Source organism: Manis pentadactyla, chromosome 8 (assembly GCF_030020395.1).
Source record: "Manis pentadactyla isolate mManPen7 chromosome 8, mManPen7.hap1, whole genome shotgun sequence".
Lineage (NCBI taxonomy): Eukaryota > Metazoa > Chordata > Mammalia > Pholidota > Manidae > Manis > Manis pentadactyla.
The window spans coordinates 62,776,041-62,799,963 of NC_080026.1; the positions used below are offsets into that span (position 1 = coordinate 62,776,041).

General features: G+C 41.4%; 1 protein-coding gene across 5 annotated transcripts in view; it reads left to right on the forward strand.

Moving 5' to 3' along the window:
* Positions 1-3,705: 3,705 nt before the first annotated feature.
* BMS1 (BMS1 ribosome biogenesis factor) overlaps positions 3,706-23,923 on the forward strand; it is a 51,072-nt gene continuing 30,854 nt past the window's right edge. Inside the window, exons 1-11 of one of the 5 annotated variants that reach the window (XM_057505810.1) lie at positions 3,706-3,837; positions 4,889-5,098; positions 5,829-6,019; positions 6,952-7,031; positions 17,766-17,954; positions 18,544-18,686; positions 19,371-19,492; positions 19,804-19,997; positions 20,997-21,136; positions 22,874-23,643; positions 23,770-23,871. In XM_057505810.1, coding sequence (XP_057361793.1) covers positions 4,923-5,098; positions 5,829-6,019; positions 6,952-7,031; positions 17,766-17,954; positions 18,544-18,686; positions 19,371-19,492; positions 19,804-19,997; positions 20,997-21,136; positions 22,874-23,643; positions 23,770-23,871 — 2,107 coding nt within the window. In that variant the 5' untranslated portion in view covers positions 3,706-3,837; positions 4,889-4,922. Of the gene's footprint in view, positions 3,838-4,097; positions 4,115-4,191; positions 4,366-4,888; positions 5,099-5,828; positions 6,020-6,951; positions 7,032-17,765; positions 17,955-18,543; positions 18,687-19,370; positions 19,493-19,803; positions 19,998-20,996; positions 21,137-22,873; positions 23,644-23,769; positions 23,872-23,923 lie in introns of those variants that run through there. The other 4 variants (XM_057505812.1, XM_057505811.1, XM_057505813.1 and 1 more) reach the window with 4 other exon arrangements.

A 23,923-nucleotide genomic window follows, 5' to 3' on the forward strand; every position in this document is an offset into this window, starting at 1 on the left:
CCTACAATGCTGGTGGGAATGTCAGCTAGTTCAACCATTGTGGAAAGCAGTATGGAGGTTCCACAAAAACTAAAAATAGAAATAGCAGTTGACCTGGGAATTCCACTCCTAGGAATTTACCCTAAGAAGAAAGCAAATCCTACCATTTGCAACAACATGGATGGAGCTAGAGGGTATTATGCTCAGTGAAATAAGTGAGGTGGAGAAAGACAAGTACCAAATGATTTCACTCATCTGTGGAGCATAAGAACAAAGCAAAAACTGAAGGAACAAAACAGCAGTAGACTCACAGTATCCAAGTATGGACTAACAGTTGCCATAGGGAAAGGGACTGGTGGGTTGTGGGTGTGAAGGAAGGGAGAAGGGGAATAAGCGGCATTTTACGATTAGCACACATAATGTGGTGGAGGCGGCACAGAGAAGGCAGTATAGCACAGAGAAGAAAAGTAGTGATTCTATAGCATCTTACCATGCTGATGAACAGTGACTCTAATGGGATATGTGTTGGGGACTTGATAATGGGGGAATCTAGTAACCACAATATTGCTCATGTAATTGTATACTAATGATACCAAAATAAAAGTAAATAAATAAAATCTGAAAATCAGTTTAATGCACCATATAAATAGAACAAAATACAAAAGCTATAGTTATCTCTGCAGACATAGAAAAAAATGCTTGAAAAATAATGAACAGAAACACTCAAAAAAATGTTTCTTTAGAAGGAGTCTCGACTCATGGATTATTTATCATTCCTACCATGATTCATTTTACTTGGTTGTCTTGATTTTCAGTGGCAGCCCCTGCGACCTGGTTCCTGTGTCCTTTTGACATGTGTCATTTGCTGTTGAAGATGTCCTCATTCTTGGGGACAGTCAGAAGTTCAAGCATGAAACCCAGAGCCTGAGGAAGGTTCCCCATCTGCATAACAGAACAATCTCTCAGTCTACACAGAGTCCAGCTAGTTGGGGAAACAAACCAAAGTGTTTGGATTGGAGTTCAGGTTGAGGAGCAACCTCAGCATAAGCAGCCAGAAGAAGCCACTGGCCTGAGGTAAATGCCAGGTCTTCTCCCCAGCACAGGCACTCTGCAGCTATGTTTTCCTTGGCTGGCCTGCTTTCATTATGTTCTTTTTTTTATTGTACATGCATAATATTTTCAGTTATATTATGATTTAATCATGTTTTTTCCCATTTAGCCACAAAGGGTCTAATTGCATGTAGCTGAATGGAAGCTTTGCAGAGTTCTGAGTAGAAAGGAGGACTCTCTCCTGGTTGTAATCTTGGCTCCCTCAGACCCTAGCTATGTGCTTGTCTCTGAGCCTCAACATGCTCATCTCTAAATTGGGGATGGCAACGGACCTTCCGCTGTAGAGAAAGACCCAGGCAATCCAGGACTCCAGTGCAGGGCCTATTCTCCTTCTTTCAGCCCCAAGGCTTAAGTGAGGGCAGAGCAGGGTCTGGCTTTACATTCACATTACATATACATTCATTTCCCCTCTCACAAATCAGAAGGCCTCAGAGGAGATGGTGGACTCTAGGAACCTCTGATGCCTGAATGTTGCGGTCCTGGGTGAGGTAGTAGAGGAGTGCTCTCCAGCCCAGACTTGAATTTTGAGTCTGTAGATTCCAGGACATTGTCCTGGAAGTTCCTGGTGTCACAAGGATGTCTGAGGTGTTTGGCCTCATCAACTTTATGGATGGAACTGTCATCAACTGAGATAAACTGGGCAGTTAGTTGAGAGGGAGTATCATGTGTTCCATTTGGGCATGCTATATTTGAGATGTCTATTAGACACCCCAGTGGATTTATCAGACAGGGAGGGAGCTGGCATTCAAGAGACAGGTCTGAGTCATTGATATAAATTTGAAAGTTGTTGGCAAATGGTGGTGTATTGGTCAGGGTCCAATCAGGAAACAGAAATCATAATTTGAAAAGGAAAAGTTCATACTAAGAATTATTTAGTCCAACAGGGTACTGGAGTAACAAGGCATTGGCTAGTAAGAAGAGAACTGTAAAGACTATAAGAATAGCAGGCCTGAGGACCAGCCACTACCCTATGGCAGAGATAGAGGGACCAGGATGAATCTCCCCACCACCCCACCCCCAGCTGAGATTTAGATATCATTGGAAGGTTATGGCCACAGCCCACTGGTGTCAGGGGTCAAGTGCATGGCTCCTTTAGATGGACACAGCAGCAGTTCATCTATGCCACAGGCAGGCAGCAGAGAGGGACATGGGTGGAAGAGGTGGTGAAAGTTTGTGGTGGTAGGAGTCCCCACTTCCATTTTTTTAGGGAAGTAGGAAGCAAGGAACGGGGAGGCAGTGGGAAGGGTTGAAGACGAGAGGTGTGAAACACCCATTTGGAAGAATGGCACGGACCAAGTATAGACCAGGCAGAGTTAGAATGATTAAAGTGAGGGCAGTCAGCATGGTTCAGGGTTTTCCTCCAGCCATGTTTAGCTATCTTGCAGTAGCGTGTAGCAGATGGAGGATTGGGTTTATCCAGGGCTCTCATTTTACCAAGCAGATTATGATGAAGTGACAGGGAGATGGGGAAGTTCAGGAAGCGAGCAAGAGACTGATGATAGTGACCATGGAAGTTAACCTACTTTACTAGGGATGGAAAAGAGGTCATTGAGGAAGGTAGTTAAGATCTGGATTGGAGGCACTGGTAGGGTCACAGTTCTGGGTTCAAGGCACTAGGGATACTAACTTGGAAAGATAGCAGGTGGTGATCAGAGTGGGGTGCCTCAGGAGTTGCAGTCCTTGGCCCTGACAAGGTCTAGGATAAGGTCGCAGGTGGAGTGAGAGCAGCAGAGGACAAGAGTGGGATTCATGAGGCCAAGAGAATGTTATAAGAATCATTTACCTGTATACTGGAATATACAAAAGTAAGAGGGGTAGTGTTGGCAGGAGTTACAAAATTACAAGCTCTTCTCAGATGAGGGAAGTGTGTGTCCTGTAGGACAGCCTCTCTAGCAGGGCAGAGAGCACAGAGTATGTGCATAGTATTCACTCCGCAGGGACTGCCTGTGGGACGTGGGAGAACAAGCTGACCGTGAGATGGCATGAAGTACTGGGCATATCAATTTCTAACAGGGAGCCTAGTTTTGTGGTGTAGCAAAACGGAGCTTTGGGAACACAGGTGGGATCATACAGAAAAGAAAATCTCCAAGACATGAGGGATACAAACTGAAATTGTGCCTGGCTTGCACGAGGGCATCCCGACCCACCTGAGATGAGGGTTAGGTGACTCCACAACCAATCTTCGGGTGGGGAGGGCAGAGCAGCGGGAAGGCAGGTCTGCCTTAAAAAAATGCGCGAGGCTGCGTTCCCCAGGGCCAGGCCCTTTCCGGGGACCACAGAAAGGCCGGGGCAGTCACGCTGCGTCCGTTTATCCCTGCTCTGAGTCTACTGGTCCCAGCGAAAGAGGTAATCACGTCGAAGAAGCCCGCGAAATCTCCCAGGAAGAGCAAGCAGAGGGACCAGAGCGCCTGCTGGCGGAGCGGTACTCTTGCAGGACAGTCGAGACACGTGGTACCCGGGACTTCCGGAAGGGACAGCCCGCGGAGGCTTAAGGGTGACCAGACTGAGAACGCCACCTACACTTTCATCCCTCACCAGGCAGCCACGCCAGGCCACGTCGCCCCCGACGCGCGGGCGCTCTCACAGCCCTGCATCCTCAGCCAATCACGAGCTTCTTCGGTTCTACCCTTGAAAGTCTCCCTCCGCTGGTCTGTTTCTCCTTCCATCTTGTTTCCCACCGGAGTGTGGAGCGTAAGACGCACTTCCGTTTCCGTCGCTGCCATGCGGGCCTGAGCAGCTGGAGCAGTTGTGAGTTTGGTAACGGCCGCTGGCCAGGTGGGCGGTGGCGGCGGGACTGTGGGAGGACCGCAGGTTGGGCGCATGATCAGGTCCTCCCAGAAAGTCTTTGCTTCCGAGGAGCACCTCATGCGCTGTACAGACCTATTTCATACCTGCTGGAGAAGTGCTCCGGGGTACCTGGGGAGGGGAGCAGCGAGAACGGAAGAGGCTCTTGATTGGCTGAGAATATAGGGGAGTGGGCGCGGACGCGCCCTCGGGGGCGGCTTGGCCTGGCGTGGACTGCCTGGTGAGGGATGAAAGCTGCAGATGGTGTTCTTAGTCTGCTCACCCTGAAGCATCCTTCAGAATGCTTGCGAGAGCCGGGTCAGGGCAGGAGGTTGGCCGGGTAATCCTAGCAGTGACTCAGACGCGAGCTAGATGTGTGACTCCAATTCTTGCTTTTCCCACGCCCTCCGAAAAGGAGAAGGGCATCAGTATAAGTTTGGAACCAAAATACAGCAGAAAAAAAAAAAACAATATTCTGAAGCCACACGGATGGTTAGTTGCAAAAGGTTTCTAGAACTCAGCTCTCCTAATTCCCGACTAGTAATCTTGACAATAATGCTGATGTATGTGGACTTCCTGTTTTCGCTGATGTGTGTCCGTGGGAAACCCCAGACTGTCGGTGCAGCCTTCTGATACGGCCCATACTGCATGGCACAAAAGACATTGAATCAGTTGAAATAAAATTTCAACCTCTCAGTTTCACTAGGTTCATTTTAAGTTCTCTGTAGCTGCAGGTGGGTCGTGACTACTGTATTGAACAGTATAGAATTATTTCCATTGCAGAAACTAGACAATGGTGATATGAATGAACACTTAAAAAGAGTAAAAAATAACGTAAGCAGAGGTAACTATAGCATAACAGAGAAGCAGAATGGGGATAATATTAAGCAGGTTCTACACCTGTTGGATGAACAAGTACCTATTTCTTCAAAAAAGAATGAATGAAATGTACTATTTTTCCCTGGGTGTTGCCTGGATAGTAAAATGCTCCCCCACTCCCTCCCATTCTGTGTAGGTTAGAAGTACTTGCGGATTGGTAGAGAGCCACCATGGAAACTAAAGACCAGAAGAAACACACAAAGAAAAACAGTGGGCCCAAAGCTGAGAAGAAAAAGAAACGACATCTGCAAGCTCTCCAGCTCGGAGATGAGGAAGATGCCCGGAAGAGAAACCCCAAAGCTTTTGCCGTCCAGTCTGCTGTGCGGATGGCGCGATCCTTTCACAGGTATGTTTAGCGGGAGCCCAATTGTTCTTCCGTTTATTCTTTTCAAGCAGTAGAAGCCTCTTCAGATGATGTTTGGATTTAGGAGTCTGTTCCAGCTCTGAAGGACATGGAGCTGCATGCCACATTTCTTTTACTAAAATGTGGGAAGTCTTTCCTGTGGAATCCTCCTTTTCTCAAGTGTCTGCACACTGATTGGCCTTTTTTTGCCCAAGAGAAAAGTTAAGAATTTTTCTTTATAGAATTTGTTTGTTTGTAAACCTTCAAGAGTTTCTCTGGTAATAGGTGTGCTTGTGTTTGTTTCTGGATATGTTTCACCAAATTGTAATGTGTAGTATTAAATAGCTTTATTTAATGAGTCCTAATTATTTGACAGGCAGTATATTCAAATATTATTGAATTAAATTCTCCCAAAAGGAGAGCCAAATTTAACTACAAAGCCTGTTATTGTGCATTCTGATACACTGCTTCCATGTTTGCTTTTTGTTTTCATTTTAAACTATTACAGTCCACTAATAAAGCAATCAGATTTAAAGTGTGTATAGTTTTCTGCATTCTGTACTGTTGGAAGTCAATCTGTTATATATTTAACCAGTATTTGGATTGGGGCCAGAAGTTAACAAGTATCATATCCATATATTATATGTTGTGCTGTCTTTAAAATCTTCACTTATAAGGATGATGCCTTTTATATTTTGAAAGTGTATTTACTTTTTCTTTTTCCTACACATAGGACTCAGGATTTGAAGACAAAAAAGCATCACATTCCAGTGGTTGATCGAACTCCACTAGAGCCCCCGCCAATAGTGGTGGTGGTGATGGGGCCTCCAAAAGTTGGAAAGAGCACTTTGATCCAGTGCCTCATTCGGAACTTCACTAGGCAAAAGCTGACAGAGATCAGAGGCCCTGTAACAATTGTGTCAGGTAGGAGAGTCTACCCCAGACTGATGTGGCAGGTGTTGTCATCTGAGGGTCATGCATATCTTTATTGAACATTTTCTTGGCTGGTAAATTGTCACGTCATATTACCTCTCTTGTACCTCTAAGTTGGCTATAGCTTCAGAAAAGCATAGATTCCAGAGATAATAATGATACAGCTGTGAACGTTATTCTGACTACTGTATGGGTTTGTGAGGTATGCTCTTCTGAAAAGCTTGGTAGGCCTGGGCAGCCTGGTCTGGTCATGGGGAGCAACTCCGTTTAAGATAGTGTGTTTGCCTGTGTGAAGCCACCTTCTGGTAGAAGTGAAGGAGTTTCTCCCCTTTTCCTGTGAGAACTTGTCTGCCATGTGATGGTGACCTTTCTAAGTCCAAGGGAAGATGAATCAAATTCCCAAAATGGCAATGGTAGAATATGAAATCTCTTATTATGGCGATAATATAGTTAGATTGAGGCTTTCCTTTATCTTTAAAGCATTGCTAATATCTTGACTGATTTCTTTTAACTTACTTCGAAATAATGACCGGCCCATGAATGTCCCATCGCATTAGGTTTGAGGACTTTTTTAGCTATAGTTGGAACACGAGAAACTTGGATGGAGGGAGAAGCATTCCTGCTGCTGAGCAGCAGTATCACGGTCGTCAGAAGCTGGCTTGTCTGCCTACTCCAGTCAGAATTTTACTTGTGTGAGCACTTTATTCACATGGGTAGACTTTTGATAATTACTTTAAAATTAGAGAACATAGCAAGAAAACTAAGACGGAATTTCTTTAATCACATTTTTCCTATAAAATTGAACTTCTGGCATACTCCCATAAGTGTGTTTGGTGCTTTACTGGATGCAATTAAAAGTGATTAAGTGCATGGATTTTTTTTCAATGTTTTTAAAAGTAAAATTTTTATATTTTTACTTACAGGTAAAAAGCGCAGACTCACCATTATTGAATGTGGGTGTGACATTAACATGATGATTGATCTGGCTAAAGTAGCAGATCTGGTAGGTCAACGGGGGCAGCTTAGATTTCTTATGGGGACTTACAGCAGTGTGATAAGTTATTTATCCCATGTTGAAGGGAAGAAAGGTTTATGATTATTTTTTTTTTTGGTATCATTAATCTACAATTACAGGAAGAACATTATGTTTACTAGGCTCCCCCCTTCACCAAGTCCCCCCCACATACCCCTTCACAGTCACTGTCCATCTGCGTAGTAAGATGCTATAAAATCACTACTTGTCTTCTCTGTGTTGCACAGCACTCCCCGTGCCCCCCACGCACTATACATGCTAATCATAATGCCCTCTTTCTTTTTCCCCACCCTTATCCCTCCCTTCCCTCCCATCCTCCCCAGTCCCTTTCCCTTTGGCAACTATTAGTCCATTCTTGAGGCCTGTGATTCTGCTGCTGTTTTGGTCCTTCAGTTTTCCTTTGTTCTTATACTCCACATATGAGTGAAATCATTTGGTACTTGTCTTTCTCCGCCTGGCTTATTTCACTGAGCATAATACCCTCTAGCTCCATCCATGTTGTTGCGAATGGTAGGATCTGTTTTTTTCTTATGGCTGAGTAATATTCCATTGTGTATATGTACCACATCTTCTTTATCCATTCATCTACTGATGGACATTTAGGTTGTTTCCATATCTTGGCTATTGTAAATAGTGCAGCGATAAAAATAGGGGTGCATCTGTCTTTTTCAAACTGGAGTGCTGCATTCTTAGGGTAAATTCCTAGAAGTGGAATTCGTGAGTCAAATGGTATTTCTATTTTGAGCATTCTGAGGAACCTCCATACTGCTTTCCACAATGGTTGAACTAATTTACATTCCCATCAGCAGTGTAGGAGGGTTCCCCTTTCTCCACAACCTTGCCAACATTTATTGTTGTTTGTCTTTTTGATGATGGTGATCCTTACTGGTGTGAGGTGATATCTCATTGTGGTTTTAATTTGCATTTCTCTGATGATTAGCGATGTGGAGCATCTTTTCATGTGCCTGTTGGCCATCTGGAGTTCTTCTTTAGAGAACTGTCTATTCAGCTCCTCTGCTCATTTTTTAATTGGATTATTTGCTTTTTGTTTGTTGAGGCATGTGAGCTCTTTATATATTGTGGATGTCAATCCTTTATCGGATCTGTCATTTATGAATATGTTCTCCCATACTGTAGGATACCTTTTTGTTCTATTGATGGTGTCCTTTGCTGTATAGAAGCTTTTTAGCTTGATATAATCCCACTTGTTCATTTTTGCCTTTGTTTCCTTTGCCCGGAGAGATATGTTCATGAAGAAGTCACTCATGTTTATGTCCGTGAGATTTTTGCCTATGTTTTTTTCTAAGAGTTTTACGGTTTCATGACTTACATTCAGGTCTTTGATCCATTTGGAGTTTACTTTTGTGTATGGAGTTAGACAGTGATCCAGTTTCATTCTCTTACATGTATCTGTCCAGTTTTGCCAGCACCATCTGTTGAAGAGACTGTCATTTCCCCATTGTATATCCATGGCTCCTTTATCGTATATTAATTGACCATAAATGTTTGGATTAATGTCTGGAGTCTGTTCTGTTCCACTGGTCTGTGGCTCTGTTCTTGTGCCAGTACCAAATTGTCTTGATTACTGTGACTTTGTAGTAGAGCTTGAAGTTGGGGAGCGAGATCCCACCCACTTTATTCTTCCTTCTCAAAATTGCTTTGGCTATTCGGGGTCTTTGACGGTTCCATATGAATTTCTGAACTATTTGTTCCGGTTCATTGAAGAACGCTGTTGGTAATTTGATAGGGATTGCATCGAATCTGTATATTGCTTTGGGCAGGATGGCCAGTTTGACGATATTAATTCTTCCTAGCCAGGAGCATGGAATGAGTTTCCATTTGTTAGTGACCTCTTTAATTTCCCTTAAGAGTGTCTTGTAGTTTTCAGGGTATAGGTCTTTCACTTCCTTGGTTAGGTTTATTCCTAGGTATTTTATTCTTTTTGATGCAATTGTGAATGGAATTGTTTTCCTGATTTCTCTTTCTATTAGTTCATTGTTAGTGTATAGGAAAGCTACAGATTTCTGTGTGTTAATTTTGTATCCTGCAACTTTGCTGAATTCCGATATTAATTCTAGTAGTTTTGCAGTGGCGTCTTTAGGGTTTTTTATGTACAATATCATGTCATCTGCAAATAGTGACAGTTTGACTTCTTCTTTACCAATCTGGATTCCTTGTATTTCTTTGTTTTGTCTGATTGCTGTGGCTAGGACCTCCAGTACCACGTTGAATAACAGTGGGGACATTGGGCATCCCTGTCTTGTTCCTGATCTCAGAGGAAAAGCTTTCAGCCTCTCGCTGTTCAGTATGATGTTAGCTGTGGGTTTATCATATATAGGCTTTATTATGTTGAGGTACTTGCCCTCTATGCCCATTTTGTTGAGAGTTTTTATCATGAATGGATGTTGAATTTTGTCAAATGCTTTTTCAGCATCTATGGAGATGTTCATGTGGTTTTTGTCCTTCTTTTTGTTAATGTGGTGGATGATGTTGATGGACTTTCGAATGTTGTACCATCCTTGCATCCCTGGGATGAATCCCACTTGGTCATGGTGTACAATCCTTTTGATGTATTTTTGAATTCAGTTTGCTAATATTTTGTTGAGTATTTTTGCATCTACGTTCATCAGGGATATTGGTCTGTCGTTTTCTTTTTTGGTGGGGTCTTTGCCTGGTTTTGGTATTAGGGTGATGTTAGCTTCATAGAATGAGTTTGGGAGTATCCCCTCCTCTTCTATTTTTTGGAAAACTTTAAGGAGAATGGGTATTATGTTTTCTCTGTGTGTCTGATAAAATTCCGAGTTAATCCATCTGGCCCGGGGGTTTTGTTCTTTGGTAGTTTTTTGATTACTGCTGTTTAGATTTTCTGTTTCTTTCTGGGTCAGTCTTGGAAGGTTGTATTCTTCTAGGAAGTTGTCCATTTCTCCTAGGCTTCCCAGCTTGTTAGCATATAGGTTTTCATAGTATTCTCTAATAATTCTTTGTATTTCTGTGGGGTCCATTGTGATTTTTCCTTTCTCGTTTCTGATTCTGTTGATGTGTGTTGACTCTCTTTTTCTCTTAATAAGTCTGCCTAGAGGCTTATCTATTTTGTTTATTTTCTCGAAGAACCAGCTCTTGGTTTCATTGATTTTTTTCTATTGCTTTATTCTTCTCAATTTTGTTTATTTCTTCTCTGATCTTTATTATGTCCCTCCTTCTGCTGACCGTAGGCCTCATTTGTTCTTCTTTTTCCAATTTCGATAATTGTGACATTAGACTATTCATTTGGGATTGTTCTTCCTTTAAATATGCCTGGATTGCTGTATACTTTCCTCTTAAGACTGCTTTTGCTGCATCCCACAGAAGTTCGGGCTTTGTGTTGTTGTTGTCATTTGTTTCCATATATTGCTGGATCTCCATTTTAATTTGGTCGTTGATCCATTGATTATTTAGGACATGCTATTAAACCTCCATGTGTTTGTGAGACTTTTTGCTTTCTTTGTACAAATTATTTCTAGTTTTATACCTTTGTGGTCTGAAAAGTTGGTTGGTAGGATTTCAATCTTTTGGAATTTACTGAGGTTCTTTTTGTGGCCTAGTATGTGGTCTATTCTGGAGAATGTTCCATGTGCACTTGAGAAGAAAGTGTATCCTATTGCTTTTGGATGTAGAGTTCTATAGATGTCTATTAGGTCCATCTGTTCTAGTGTGTTGTTCAGTCCCTCTGTGTCCTTACTTATTTTCTGTCTGGTGGATCTGTCCTTTGGAGTGAGTAGTGTGTTGAAGTCTCCCAGAATGAATGCATTGCATTCTATTTCTTCCTTTAATTCTGTTAGTATTTGTTTCACATATGTTGGTGCTCCTTTATTGGGTGCATATGTATTTATAATGGTTATATCCTCTTGTTGGACTGAGCCCTTTATCATTATGTAATGTCCTTCTTTATCTTTTGTTACTTTCTTTATTTTGAAGTCTATTTTGTCTGATACTAGTATTGCAACACCTGCTTTTTTCTCTCTGTTGTTTGCATGAAATATCTTTCTCCATCCCTTGACTTTTAATCTGTGCATGTCTTTGGGTTTGGGGTGAGTCTCTTGTAAGCAGCATATAGATGGGTCTTGCTTTTTTATCCATTCTGTTACTCTGTGTCTTTTGATTGGTGCATTCTGTCCATTTACATTTAGGGTGATTATTGAAAGATACGTACTTATTGCCACTGCAGGCTTTAGATTTGTGGTTACCAAAGGTTCAAGGTTAACTTGTTTTCTACCTTACTGTCTGACCTCACTCGCTTATTGAGCTGTTATAAACACAATCTGATGATTATTTCTTTCCCTTCTTTTTCCTCCTCCTCCATTCTTCATATGTTGGGTGTTTTGTTCTGTGCTCTTTTTAGGAGTGCTCCCATCTAGAGCAGTCCCTCTAAGATACCCTGTAGAGGTGGTTTGTGGGAGGCAGATTCCCTCAACTTTTGCTTGTCTGGGAATTGTTTAATTCCTCCTTCATATTTAAATGATAATCGTGCTGGGTAGAGTATCCTTGGTTCAAGGCCCTTCTGTTTCATTGCATTAAATATATCATGCCATTCTCTTCTGCCCTGTAAGGTTTCTGTTGAGAAGTCTAATGATAGCCTGATGGGTTTTCCTTTGTAGGTGACCTTTTTTCTCTCTCTGGCTGCCTTTAATACTCTGTCCTTGTCCTTGATCTTTGCCATTTTAATTATTATGTGTCTTGGTGTTGTCCTCTTTGGATCCCGTCTCTCAGGAGTTCTGTGTGCCTCTGTAGTCTGAGCAACTATTTCCTCCCCAGTTTGGGGAAGTTCTCAGCAATTATTTCTTCATAGACACTTTCTATCCCTTTTTCTCTCTCTTATTCCTCTGGTACCCCTATAATGCGGATATTGTTCCTTTTGGATTGGTCATGCAGTTCTCTTAATATTGTTTCATTCCTGGAGATCCTTTTATCTCTCTCTGCATCAGCTTCTATGCATTCCTGTTCTCTGGTTTCTATTCCGTCAGTGGCCTCTTGCATCTTATCCCTTCTGCTTATAAATCCTTCCAGAGTTTGTTTTACTTCTGTAATCTCCCTCCAGACTTCATCCCTTAGCTCTTGCATATTTCTGTGCAGCACTGTCAGCATGCTTATGATTTTTATTTTGAATTCTTTTTCAGGGAGACTGGATAGGTCTGCCTCTGCAGATCCTTTCTCAGGTGTTGTTTGAAGTATCTTGGACTGGACCAAATTTTTTTGCCTTTTCATGGTGATAGCAGTGGCTGTAGGCAGGTTGCAGGTGTGTCGGCTGGGAGAAGAACGTCCTTTCCTTCTTGCTGGATGCCATGCCCTTCTCTGCTGCCTGTGACGGTTACCCACACTCCTGGAGCAGCCTCCGGGTTAGTCCCCTAAGCTGCTGTGGGCGGGGTGTCCGTCAGAGCAGCGCGGAGCCCTGCAGGGAGTGGCAGGCACGCCAGGTGTGCTCCTTCGTGCTAGCGGCGACCCTGCCAGGCAGCTCTGTGCCAGCAGCGGCCTTTTGGTCTGGCCCGGGCGGCTGTGCCTTGGGCTGGAATTCCGGTCGGCTACTGGGTGTGTGCCAGCTCCTTCTGGCTCTGCTGCAGGTGCACACGGGCCTCTATCGGGCTCCTCTGGCTCCTTTGCTGCCGGTGCGCGCAAGCCATGCCTGGGCTGTTCTGTCGCACCGCTGAGGGCTCGCACGAGCCTCTCCTGGTCTCTTCTGGTGCTGTTGGCGCATGGAACTGCTCTCGGTCCCTTCTGGTGCCTCCACCCCTGGCGCACACTGCCACTCTCCCGCTACTGGGCCGGTGTATCGGGGTCCATGCCAGTTGGAGGAACGACTGGCAGGCTGCTTAGTGCCGTGAGGGGTTTCAGAGCTGCACTGCCTCCCCAGGGTTTAGGGTGCCTAAGTTTCCCTGAGATTCCCAGCTGCTGGCTTTGTGTGCCGTGACAACTTCGTCCAGCTATGGGGTCCCTGTCTCTTTAAGACTTGCAGAAAGCACTCGCTTTTCTGTTGTCTCAGGGGCGCCGGTTGCGGGGACCTGCCCACAGGTTTTGCTTTTCCGTTTCTCTAATATCTAGCACCCTGTGCACCTTGTGTCTGCGTTCCGGGTGCGGAGTTCTAGAGCTGGTGGTTTAGCAGTCCTGGGCTTTCACTCCCTCCCTGTTCTGACTCCTTTCTTCCCGCCGGGTTCTGGGGTGGGGGAGTGTTCGGGTCCCGCCTAGCCACGGCTTGTATCTTACCCCCTTCGTGTGATGTTGAGTTCTTGCAGATGTAGATGTATCCTGGCTGTTGTACTGCGTCCACTGGTGTCTCTTTTAGGAATAGTTGTATTTATTGTATTTTCATAAATATATATGTTTTGGGGAGGTGATTTCCTCTGAACTACTCATGCCGCCATCTTCCCCAGGTTTATGATTATTAAAGGAATAGTGAGTATCAGGGATACCCCAGATATGTTTGAGTTGATGATGATGATTGTTATAATAGAAATGGAATATGGCAATGAAAGAAAGGTATTCTAAAATCTAAAAGTAAACCACAGGACAGAGAAAACCATTAATCAGCATATCTAGTAAAAGTGTTAAGGTATACTTACATAAATACATAGAAATAAATAATCATAAGTGCCATTTCTTGCATCCTTACTAGGCATTGTGCTAACAGCTTTCTACAAATTTAGTTCATCTAATCCCCTAGTATACCTTAGAAGTAAGTAGGTATTATCTCCAGTTTATATATGATGAAACTGAGGCTCCTAGAAGTTAAGTAACTTGTTTGAGGAGGGGAACTCTGCTCTTGATGGTGCCAGAATGTCTCTTCTTAGTGATTATGATAAAATAAGTCCATGGATTGTCCTTGAGAAGTTTTCAGAGTTTATAATAGAAAATCTAGACACTACTTAGTATATGGAAATGGTACAGGCTTGATTGCATTTAAAGAAACAGTGATGTTCATTAATTGCCTTTTTTTTTTAGAATTTTTTTTTTTGGTATCATTAATCTGCATTTACATGAGGAACATTAGGTTTACTAGACTCCCCCCATCACCAAGTTCCCTCCACATACTCCCTTGCAGTCACTGTCCATCAGTGTAGTAAGTTGCAGTAGAATCACTACTTGTCTTCTCTGTGTTGCACAGCCCTCCCCAGGCCTCCCCCAACATTATACATGCTAATCACAATGCCCCCTTTCTTTTTTCCCCCTCCTTATCTCTCCCTTCCCATCCATCCTCCCCAGTCCCTTTCTCTTTGGTAAATGTTAGTCTATCCTTGGGTTCTGTGAGTCTGCTGCTGTTTTGTTCCTTCAGTTTTTTGCTTTGTTCTTATACTCCACAGATGAGTGAAATCATTTGATACTTGTCTTTCTCCACCTGGCTTATTTCACTGAGCATAATACCCTCTAGCTCCATCCATGTTGTTGCAAATGGTAGGATTTGTTTTCTTATTATGGCTGAATAATATTCCATTGTGTATATGTATCACATCTTCTTTATCCATTCATCTACTGATGGACACTTAGGTTGCTTCCATTTCTTGGCTATTGTAAACAGTGCTGTGATAAGCATAGGGGTGCATCTGTCTTTGTCAAACTGGGCTGCTGCATTCTTAGGGTAAATTCCTAGAAGTGGAATTCCTGGGTCAAACAGTATTTCTATTTTGAGTTTTTTGAGGAACCTCCATATTGCTTTCCACAGTGGTTGAAGTAGTTTACATTCCCACCAGCAGTGTAGGAGGGTTCCCGTTTCTCCACAACCTCGCCAGCATTTGTTGTTGTTTGTCTTTTGGATGGTGGTGATCCTTACTGGTGTGAGGTGATGTCTCATTGTGGTTTTAATTTGCATTTCTCTGATGACTAGCGATGTGGACCATCTTTTCATGTGTCTGTTGGCCATCTGAATTTCATCTTTGGAGAACTGTCTATTCAGCTCCTCTGCCCATTTTTTAATTGGATTATTTGCTTTTTGTTTGTTGAGGTGCATGAGCTCTTTATATATTTTGGATGTCAACCCTTTATCGGATCTGTTATTTACGAATATATTCTCCCATACTGTAGGAGGCCTTTTTGTTCTATTGGTGGTGTCTGTTGCTGTACAGAAGCTTTTCAGCTTGATATAGTCCCACTTGTTCATTTTTACTTTTATTTCCCTTGCCCAGGGATATATGTTCATGAAGAAGTTGCTCATGTTTATGTCCATGAGATTTTTGCCTGTTTTTTTCTAAGAGTTTTATGGTTTCATGAGTTACATTCAGGCCTTTGATCCATTTCAAATTTACTTTTGTGCATGGGGTTAGACAATGATAGTTTCATTCTCTTACATGTGGCTGTGCAGTTTTCCCAACAGCAGCTGTTGAAGAGGCTGTCATTTCCCCATTGTATGTGCATGGCTCCTTTATTGTATACTAATTGACCATATATGTTTGGGTTAATATCTGGAGTCTCTAGTCTGTTTCACTGGTCTGTGACTCTGTTCTTGTGCCAGTACCAAAACTGTCTTGATTACTGTGGCTTTGTAGTAGAGCTTGAAGTTGGGAAGTGAGATCCCCCCTGCTTTATTCTTCCTTCTCAGGATTGCTTTGGCTATTCGGGGTCTTTTGTAGTTCCATATGAATTTTAGCACTGTTTGTCATTAATTGCCTTTTAAGGTAGCAAAAATAAAGCCAAAAATAAAAAAATTAAGACATGTCGTTTAGGAAGAGTTGGGTCACAGGTACCTTGTTTTTTCTTTGAACACTTTCTGGAGAGCTGTTTGGTGACAGAGCTACAGATATTTTATCTTTTGTCCAAGGAAGTCTCCTAAATTATAAAATAAAAGCTAATTTAATATAGATGTTACAGCTGTGCCATTTTAATATCAGAAAACTAAATATCATTCAAATTTTGACTACCAATATAAAAATAAGTGTTATTGTCAACACAAAAAATATAAGAAACTTATTAAATCTTGTGTATTTTAAATGACTGAAATAGTTCAGTATGTGAATTACTTAGTTTATCTTATATGTAAAAGATACCAAAATTTGGTAAAATTTTGCCCAAAATAGCATACACATATTAAGAAAGATGCCTTTTGTATACATCTCTTTAAGATTTAAGAGGAACACACACATTTGATAAAATACTGCTGTTCCAGGGAACACACAATGCTTGTTTTCTCTTTCTTTGTTCTGACCCGTATTCCCTCATTTCCCTCACAGCAGTATCCTTCCAGATAAGCATATCCTTTCAAGCATACTGTGTATTATACACATTGTTCCGTGCTTTGCTTTTTTTTACTAGATATGTATTGGAGGTATAAGTACTATAGCTTGACCTCATTCTTTTTAGTTCTTCTGTTGTATGTACCAGAATTTAATTAGCTTATGTTGACTGCTCTTCTCTGGGTTGTCATAAAGTCTCCTAAGCCACAGCAGAAGCATACATAACATGGATTTGTGTGTCCATGTGCATGTGTGTATCTTGAAGGTGTGATACAGGTTTCCGTTATCTTTAGTTGACTGAGATAGTCAGTCATGGGACTGTTTGCCACCTGTTCCTCTGACCCTCCAACTAATGCTTGCCTCTTGTCACTCCATGGTGTCAAAGGGTATAGGTGTAGGTATAGGTATTCCACAGCCAGCCAGCACCCTTATCTTCGACCTGTTTCAGTGTTGGAGAATTCTGTGTGCTGGCTTGGCCTGTCTTCCACAGTGGCAGGTGTACTTTCTCACAAAGCTTGAGGCCTGCCCTCTTGTATTTTGTGATTTAGGATTATGACTGCTCCCTAATTTAATCGAAGATAAGTTTTTCTGTTTCTTTTTTTGTTATTATTATTATTTTAACTTGCTACCAAGAGATGAGAACAAAGATGTCTTAAATAACTTAAAACTAGAAGTCTGAAATTATTTTACATGTTTGAAAAGTCATAAATTTAAAAAAATTCGTCTTACCTGCTTGTATTTTCTCATAAATTACCATTCATAACTACTATTTTTTGACTCAGTTCTCAATGGGTAGGCTTTTTTTTTTTTTAGTTTCTCAGCAATTGCATGTTACAAATTAACATATAAGATAGAACTTTCCTACTATATAATTCTCAGCAAAAAACTTCTTTTGTCCGTATAAGGATATTGAAACAAAAATGTCTTTTTATCTGTACATTTTTTATATTCTTTATTTATTATCACTTCTTCCCATTTTTTGGATGTCAGAGATCTGTTAATTGGTTTCCTTGTTAGAGACCTGTTATTTGACTTAAAAATACCTTACAGAAAACTTCATCTCTTGAAGTGAGAATTTCTCGGGTGAGGGCCAAATTAGACCAGCCTTTCCTGAGTTGTATCTCATATATCCAAATTCTTGAAATGAATGTTTATATTGTGGTAGATATTGCTTCACAGTTGCCTTTTAGAACAAGTCAAAGGGTGGTGTTTTCTCTATCTTGGTGATGCCTAAGTAATTGTTTGGTTTAGTCTAGAGCAGGAGTTGGCAGACTTTTTCTGTAAAGGGCCAGATAGTAAAGGTTCTGTAAAGGCCCAGTAGGTTTTGTGGGTCCTACTTTCATGTTGGAATTACTTAACTTTGCTGTTGTAGCCCGCAAAGCAGATGTAGACAGTACATACATGAATTAACGTGGCTGTGTTCCAATAAAACATTAGTTAAAAACATGGGCCACAATTTAATTATAGTCTACTTTGGGTAGCTTCCATGAGAAATTGTGTCTTCTGTTTCTAGGTTTTGATGCTTATAGATGCCAGCTTTGGATTTGAAATGGAAACATTTGAATTTCTAAACATCTGTCAAGTACATGGCTTTCCTAAAATTATGGGCGTTCTCACTCACCTAGATTCCTTCAAATATAATAAGCAACTGAAGAAGACAAAGAAGCGATTAAAACACAGGTTCTGGACGGAAGTCTACCCGGTAGGAAGAGAATTAATTACTGAATACTAGCACTGCAATCCTTTAAAAATAGGATGAGTAGCACAGATTAACAAACATTTCTACAGGATTCCCCTCCTGAACTTCCTTTATGTATGTTCATAGTTCCTGGAATATCTCCTCAACATAGTCCTTATTCCAGACCCCTTGGTATGTATGTCTCATTTGTCTCTGTATCCCCCAGGACCAGGCAGTGTCTGGCTCAGTATTTTATATTTGTGATTTAGTAGAGTTTATACAAAATTTGTCCTGATTCAAGGACAGTGCTGTAGTGCTACATACTGCTATTCCTCTCTCCCCTTCATACCACTGTGCCCCATTGGCCACAGAACTTACCACCCTCTCTTCCAGTGCTCCAGACAGATTTCACTGCTTGACTGGAGGGAAACTAAATGTATTAGCAATTATGCCCCAATTAAGCCCTAACAAAATGAGTCCTGAAAGAAGCCAGCAGTGTTCTGGGAGCATAGCACAGTGGTGCCTGAGGACTGCTTCTTGGTTAGAGGCCTTTATTTTGGAATAATATGGACAAGAATTTAATTGAAATTTAATTTTATCATTATTATTTTAGGGTGCCAAGCTGTTCTTCCTTTCTGGAATGGTACATGGAGAATATCAAAACCAAGAAATTCACAATCTGGGCCGTTTTATTACAGTTATGAAGTTTAGACCTCTTACATGGCAAACCTCTCACCCTTATATCCTGGCAGACAGGTAAAAAAGGAATATAAATTTTTTCTTCCTGGCCCATGTATTGCAAAGCTAAAAAGGTTAGAAAGAGAACAGTAATAGAGATTATTTTCTGCTTATTTTTGAATAGTGGGTATGGCTAACATTGTTCAAAGATGCTGTGGCTTCAGGAATAAAGTATGAAATGTTTAGAAAAATGTGAAATTTTTGTAGCATTTAAGGCTACATGATGTGGCCCCATCCTGCTTTTTCGACCTTAATTTTTAGTCATACTCTATTTAGACCATGGTGTTCCAATTGCTCACATGTGCCCCAGGCTTTCCTTCCTTGATTTTTTCATACTGTTTTCCCAACCTGGAATACTCTTTCTCTACCCGCCAGAATCCAAGACACACTTGCAAAAACAGATGAAAGCTTAACCCTCTTCCATAAAGGGTTTACTTGGAATGTTCTTTACTCTTCCCTGACCTTGGATACAAGTTTTCCCATTTCTGGTGTCTTACTTACAGAATATGTATAACATAAAACCTAAGAGGGGTCTCATGTGTATGATAGTTTTCCTCTGGTAGATGGTGAACTGTGCTTATTTCTGTGTATTTTCTAAACAGTGTGTTTAGGAACTAGTGAATTTGATGAATCACTGACATGTGAAGGGAAGTAGAACTTTGACATTCATTTCTGCCATATGATTGGGTTTTGCTTTACTAGGATGGAAGATCTGACAAACCCTGAAGATATCCGCACAAATATCAAGTGTGACCGAAAGGTGTCTCTTTATGGTTATTTGAGAGGAGCACACTTGAAAAATAAAAGCCAAGTTCACATGCCAGGTATCCTTTTGTTGTCATATACTGTATTTGTAAAACTCTTCGGATGACTTCATTTCTCAGGAAAACTGAACAAAATGGCCAAACAAGACAGAGCTACCTTACTAGAGGTTTGAAGAGTAACCCACCTTTGGCCAGCAAAGGTGTTGGTTAGTTGGCCAAAGCTCCTCTGCTCTGACAGTGTCGGTCAGCTAGAGAAACAGAGCCAGTGTCAAACAGTGCCCTTGTGGCTGGGCACTTCCGACTGTGGGCCCTTTCTGCAGACAGTCGATGTGCTTGTCAGCTAAAGCCACCTTCCTGTGTCTGTCTTGCAGGTGTAGGAGATTTTGCTGTGAGTGACATCATTTTCCTCCCAGACCCCTGTGCACTTCCTGAGCAACAGAAGAAGCGCTGTTTAAATGAGAAGGAGAAGTTGGTTTATGCACCTCTCTCTGGAGTTGGTGGTGTGCTGTATGACAAAGATGCTGTCTATGTTGACCTTGGTGGCAGCCATGGCTTCCAAGAACCGGTGAGCAGGAGGTCGCAGGAATGTAATGTAGTCAGCTTTTTATTTGTATTTATATTTGTGATAAAGGCTACAATGCCTATTGTAAATATACAGAGTACTTAATTGCATCAAGTATTCCATGCAGTTAATGTCATGGGAATCCTGTCTCCCAGTAAGCATTTTAAGCAGTTTGGTGCCTGTACCTCCCATTTCTATATAAAATCATTGTTTCTAGCACTCTTCGGTTGTTCTCTTTTTTTTTTCTGATTGTCTCTAAACATATACAAATTTATTTAGATTATATATATTTAGGTTATCTCATATATATGTATATATGGCACTTATATGTGTGTGTGTGAGAGAGAAAGAGAAGTAATATTTGTTTTAGGGGCTCCAACTGTAAATGCTTTTGCAGCTTGTGGGGGTCCTGAGAATACGTGAGTCCCTTGTTTCCTGTTGCTATTTACAGTGCTTCTTCAGTCTTTACTTAGAGTTGTGTAGTATTTTGCATTATATGGATAAACCTCATTTACTGAACCAACCCTTGGAGGGCCATGGGCTTACCCCCAGTTTCCCCTGGCTTGAACAGTGCTGCAGTTAGCTCCTTCATGCATGCAGCTTTCCTCACTGGGGGAATCTTCCTATGCAGTAAATTCCCTGAGGTGAAAAATTTTTCAGTCAAAGGCAGCACCCCCTCTTTTATTGGACTCCAGATTTTTATTTCTCTAATCTGCAGTGGGATTTTACTAGGTTAAGATAAATGCTTTCTGTAGCATTGGCACCTAAGGTTTTTCTTGCTAAGTATTTAAGTTATCAGATTGTATAGTCTTTGAACTTTAGAAAAGTTCATTGAAGAGTGAGATCAATTATAGGCTTTGTTGTAAGAATTTTCTTTTCTTTTTTTGTGGCAGAAAGGTTTTCAGGAACTATGTTTAGGGTAATTTTGGGATACTGACTGAAACCAGTGTCTTCAGAATCCCTGTGTGTTCCTCATTTTCTCTTTCTTGGTGGCCTTGACAGGATGAGGTGAGGCCCACCCATGAACTGGTCCAGAGTCTCATTTCCACCCATTCCACTATTGATGCCAAGATGGCTTCAAGTAGGGTGACACTTTTTTCTGATTCTAAACCACTGGGGTCAGAGGACATAGACAATCCAGGGTAAGTTTGCTATTTTTCTATTTATAAAAATATATATATTACAGAAGATTATATCACCATAACTGTGCCATCATAGCACATTTTAGGTAGGATTCATTCCAAGATGTTTTGTTTTGCTTTGCTTTGCTTTGTATGTGCATATGAGGGCTCTTCAGTTATGTGATGTTACATGGAAATATTTCCTTGAAATATTTTACAGGATTCAGTCTTTAACAGACCCAGGATATTCCTCAATTTCCACAAAACCTTTCCATAGGTTGCTTTTTGTTTCTTTGGAGACCTGAGGACACTAGGCTTTCTTTTAATGGCCAAAACACTAAAACGGGCAGAGTTGGGGCTTGTTCGGGCAGATGTCCAGAGGCCACATATCTTGTCCCTAGTTTTACTTAGATTGTGTTGCAGTATTTTCCTGTGGGGTGATTTCCAGTAATGTCTGGCTTATGTGAATTATTTTCTGTCTGGGTTGGGAATTAGTATACCTTATATATAGTGGGGGCTTTGGTTTTGTTGTAGTGATTTATGACTCCCAATAATCAGTCTGGAATGATTGAGCTTATCTAGTTTATAATTTATTGTAAATATACAAAAACAAAGGAAAATTATTTTGGAAAAAATTGTTGCCCTCTAACTCACAGGTAGTAAAGTGTGGTAGTTAAGTGAAATGGGCACCCTAGTTTGGGGAAATCAGTCTTACTAGGCCTCAGTTTCCTAATACCTCATAGGAGTTGTGATGATTAAATACAATAGTGTACATAAATGGTTTAGCCTGATGCCTGGCTAAATGAGGTAAATAGTCACTAAAAGATCCCCTATTAAGATCAGTGTTCTTAGCTGGCTGGTTTTGAGTATTCCTCTAGTCTTCCTTGTCTACATGGAAACTCTTTTTAATATGGTTACAGTCACAATACATGTAAAACTTTTGTGTCAATATTGTAAACACTTCCTTTTTCTCTATAGCCTTTTTATATAGTCATCATATTGTTGTTATTTATATATATCTAACATCCATTCTTAGTACAATTTTAATATTTTCCTAATTTCTTTTTTTTCATAATTTTATATATGCTGCTACATTAAGTACCTTCATAATGAACTCTTTTATTTCACCGATGATTTTAGCATCTTGATGATTCTTTATCAAATTACATTGGTGATTTCAAAATGGCAATATTCGTCATCTGCTATTCTTCCTGCATTTGTTAGTTGGTGTTCTTTAACAAAGAGTTTTTTTACTTCTACTCCTTTATTTTAGTGTCACTGTTGACTAATGGACTTTTTGAAAAAAATTCCATTTGTTATCCCATTACAGTCATTATTCTTTCTGATGTCCATGCTGACCCTTCAGTGTGCCTCCTGTCTCCTGTGGTACATCCCTGTTAGTCTTTGAGCATTTCCTGGCTTCTGACACAGCAGATGTTCCAGGCTTACTCTTACTTCCCTGCCTTGGACCTGGAGTCAGCCATTTCTCTAAAGGTCGTCTGTTTCAAGCTGGAAATGATAAGTCTTCTAAAACCAATATTAAACACTCATTTCCCTTTTAAGCAGTTTTCTCTTAAAGTAATACTTTTAAAAAATTATCTCTATATTCTATAAGTTCTTTTGAAGAGCAGTGTTAGAGAACTGTGCACATTTGCTTATTAACTATCCCAGTATTTATCAAATCATTCTTGATTGCCATTTCTAGATTAGCTGAGTATTTTATAAACTGAATTGTTTTTCATTTACTTGGTAACATAGGCTCTGGATGCCAAAAGAGGAAAAGCAGATGGACCTGAAAACTGGTCGAGTGCGTCGGAGAGCCATTTTTGGAGATGAAGAAGATGAGTCTGGAGATAGTGATGATGAAGACGAAGGAGAAGTGTCTGAAGGTGACAGATTGGAAAGTAGCGCTAGCGATGATGAGACAGAAGAGGAGGAAGATGCTGGAATGACTGAGGAAGTGTATCTGACTGGGCAAAGTGTCAGACGCCAGAGGCTGGAGGAGATGGATGAGGACGTTGAGGTGGATTTGCCAGCCTTTGCTGATAGTGACGAGGACCTTGAGAGGAGCTCACAGGAAGAAGGAGAAGGGGAGGAAGCCGGTGAAAGCAGTGAAGAAGAAGATTCTGCTGCAGAAGGGGAAAGGGATGTTTTGGAATCAGAGGCTGTTGGGGAAGGTGGGAAACCAAGACTTTTACAGACTAATGGTTCGAGTGACAGTTTGAGTCTGGAGAAGTCTTTGACAATCAAAAAAGCAATCCTCACCACTTCAGATTCGGGTCATTGCAAAGCTGAAGAGGCACTTGCTTCCAAAGATGGATCTGAAGAAAGCTTCTCTCTCAGTACAGAGGAAGAGGATTCCAGGAAAGAAGAGGTTATTAGGAAAAAGTTTCCAAAGACTTCTCAAGTGGTCCGTGGTCGGAAACTGGGGTCAGAGAACTCAATTGATGAGACCAGTGATGTGGAAGACTTACTCAAAGAGGAGGAGAATTACAAGGAAGAGAGCAGCTATTCCACAGAAACATCAGGTATGCTTATGTTTAATTTACTGCCATTGTAGACGTTGCTCCTCATAAGAGGATTGCAGGGTGAATGAGCGGTGGGCTTGAAGTGGAGAGGACAGGCTTACCTGACACTGGTGTTGGTCCTTTCAGGCGCCCTCAGGTGGAAGGATGAACTTTCCCGGAAGGCAGCTGAGGCCTTTCTGAGGCAGCAGCAAGCAACTCCGAACCTTCGAAGGCTCATTTATGGGGCAGGTAAAAGAGCCCTGGCTCAGAGCAAAACATGTAAACATTTTAGGTTTCTGAG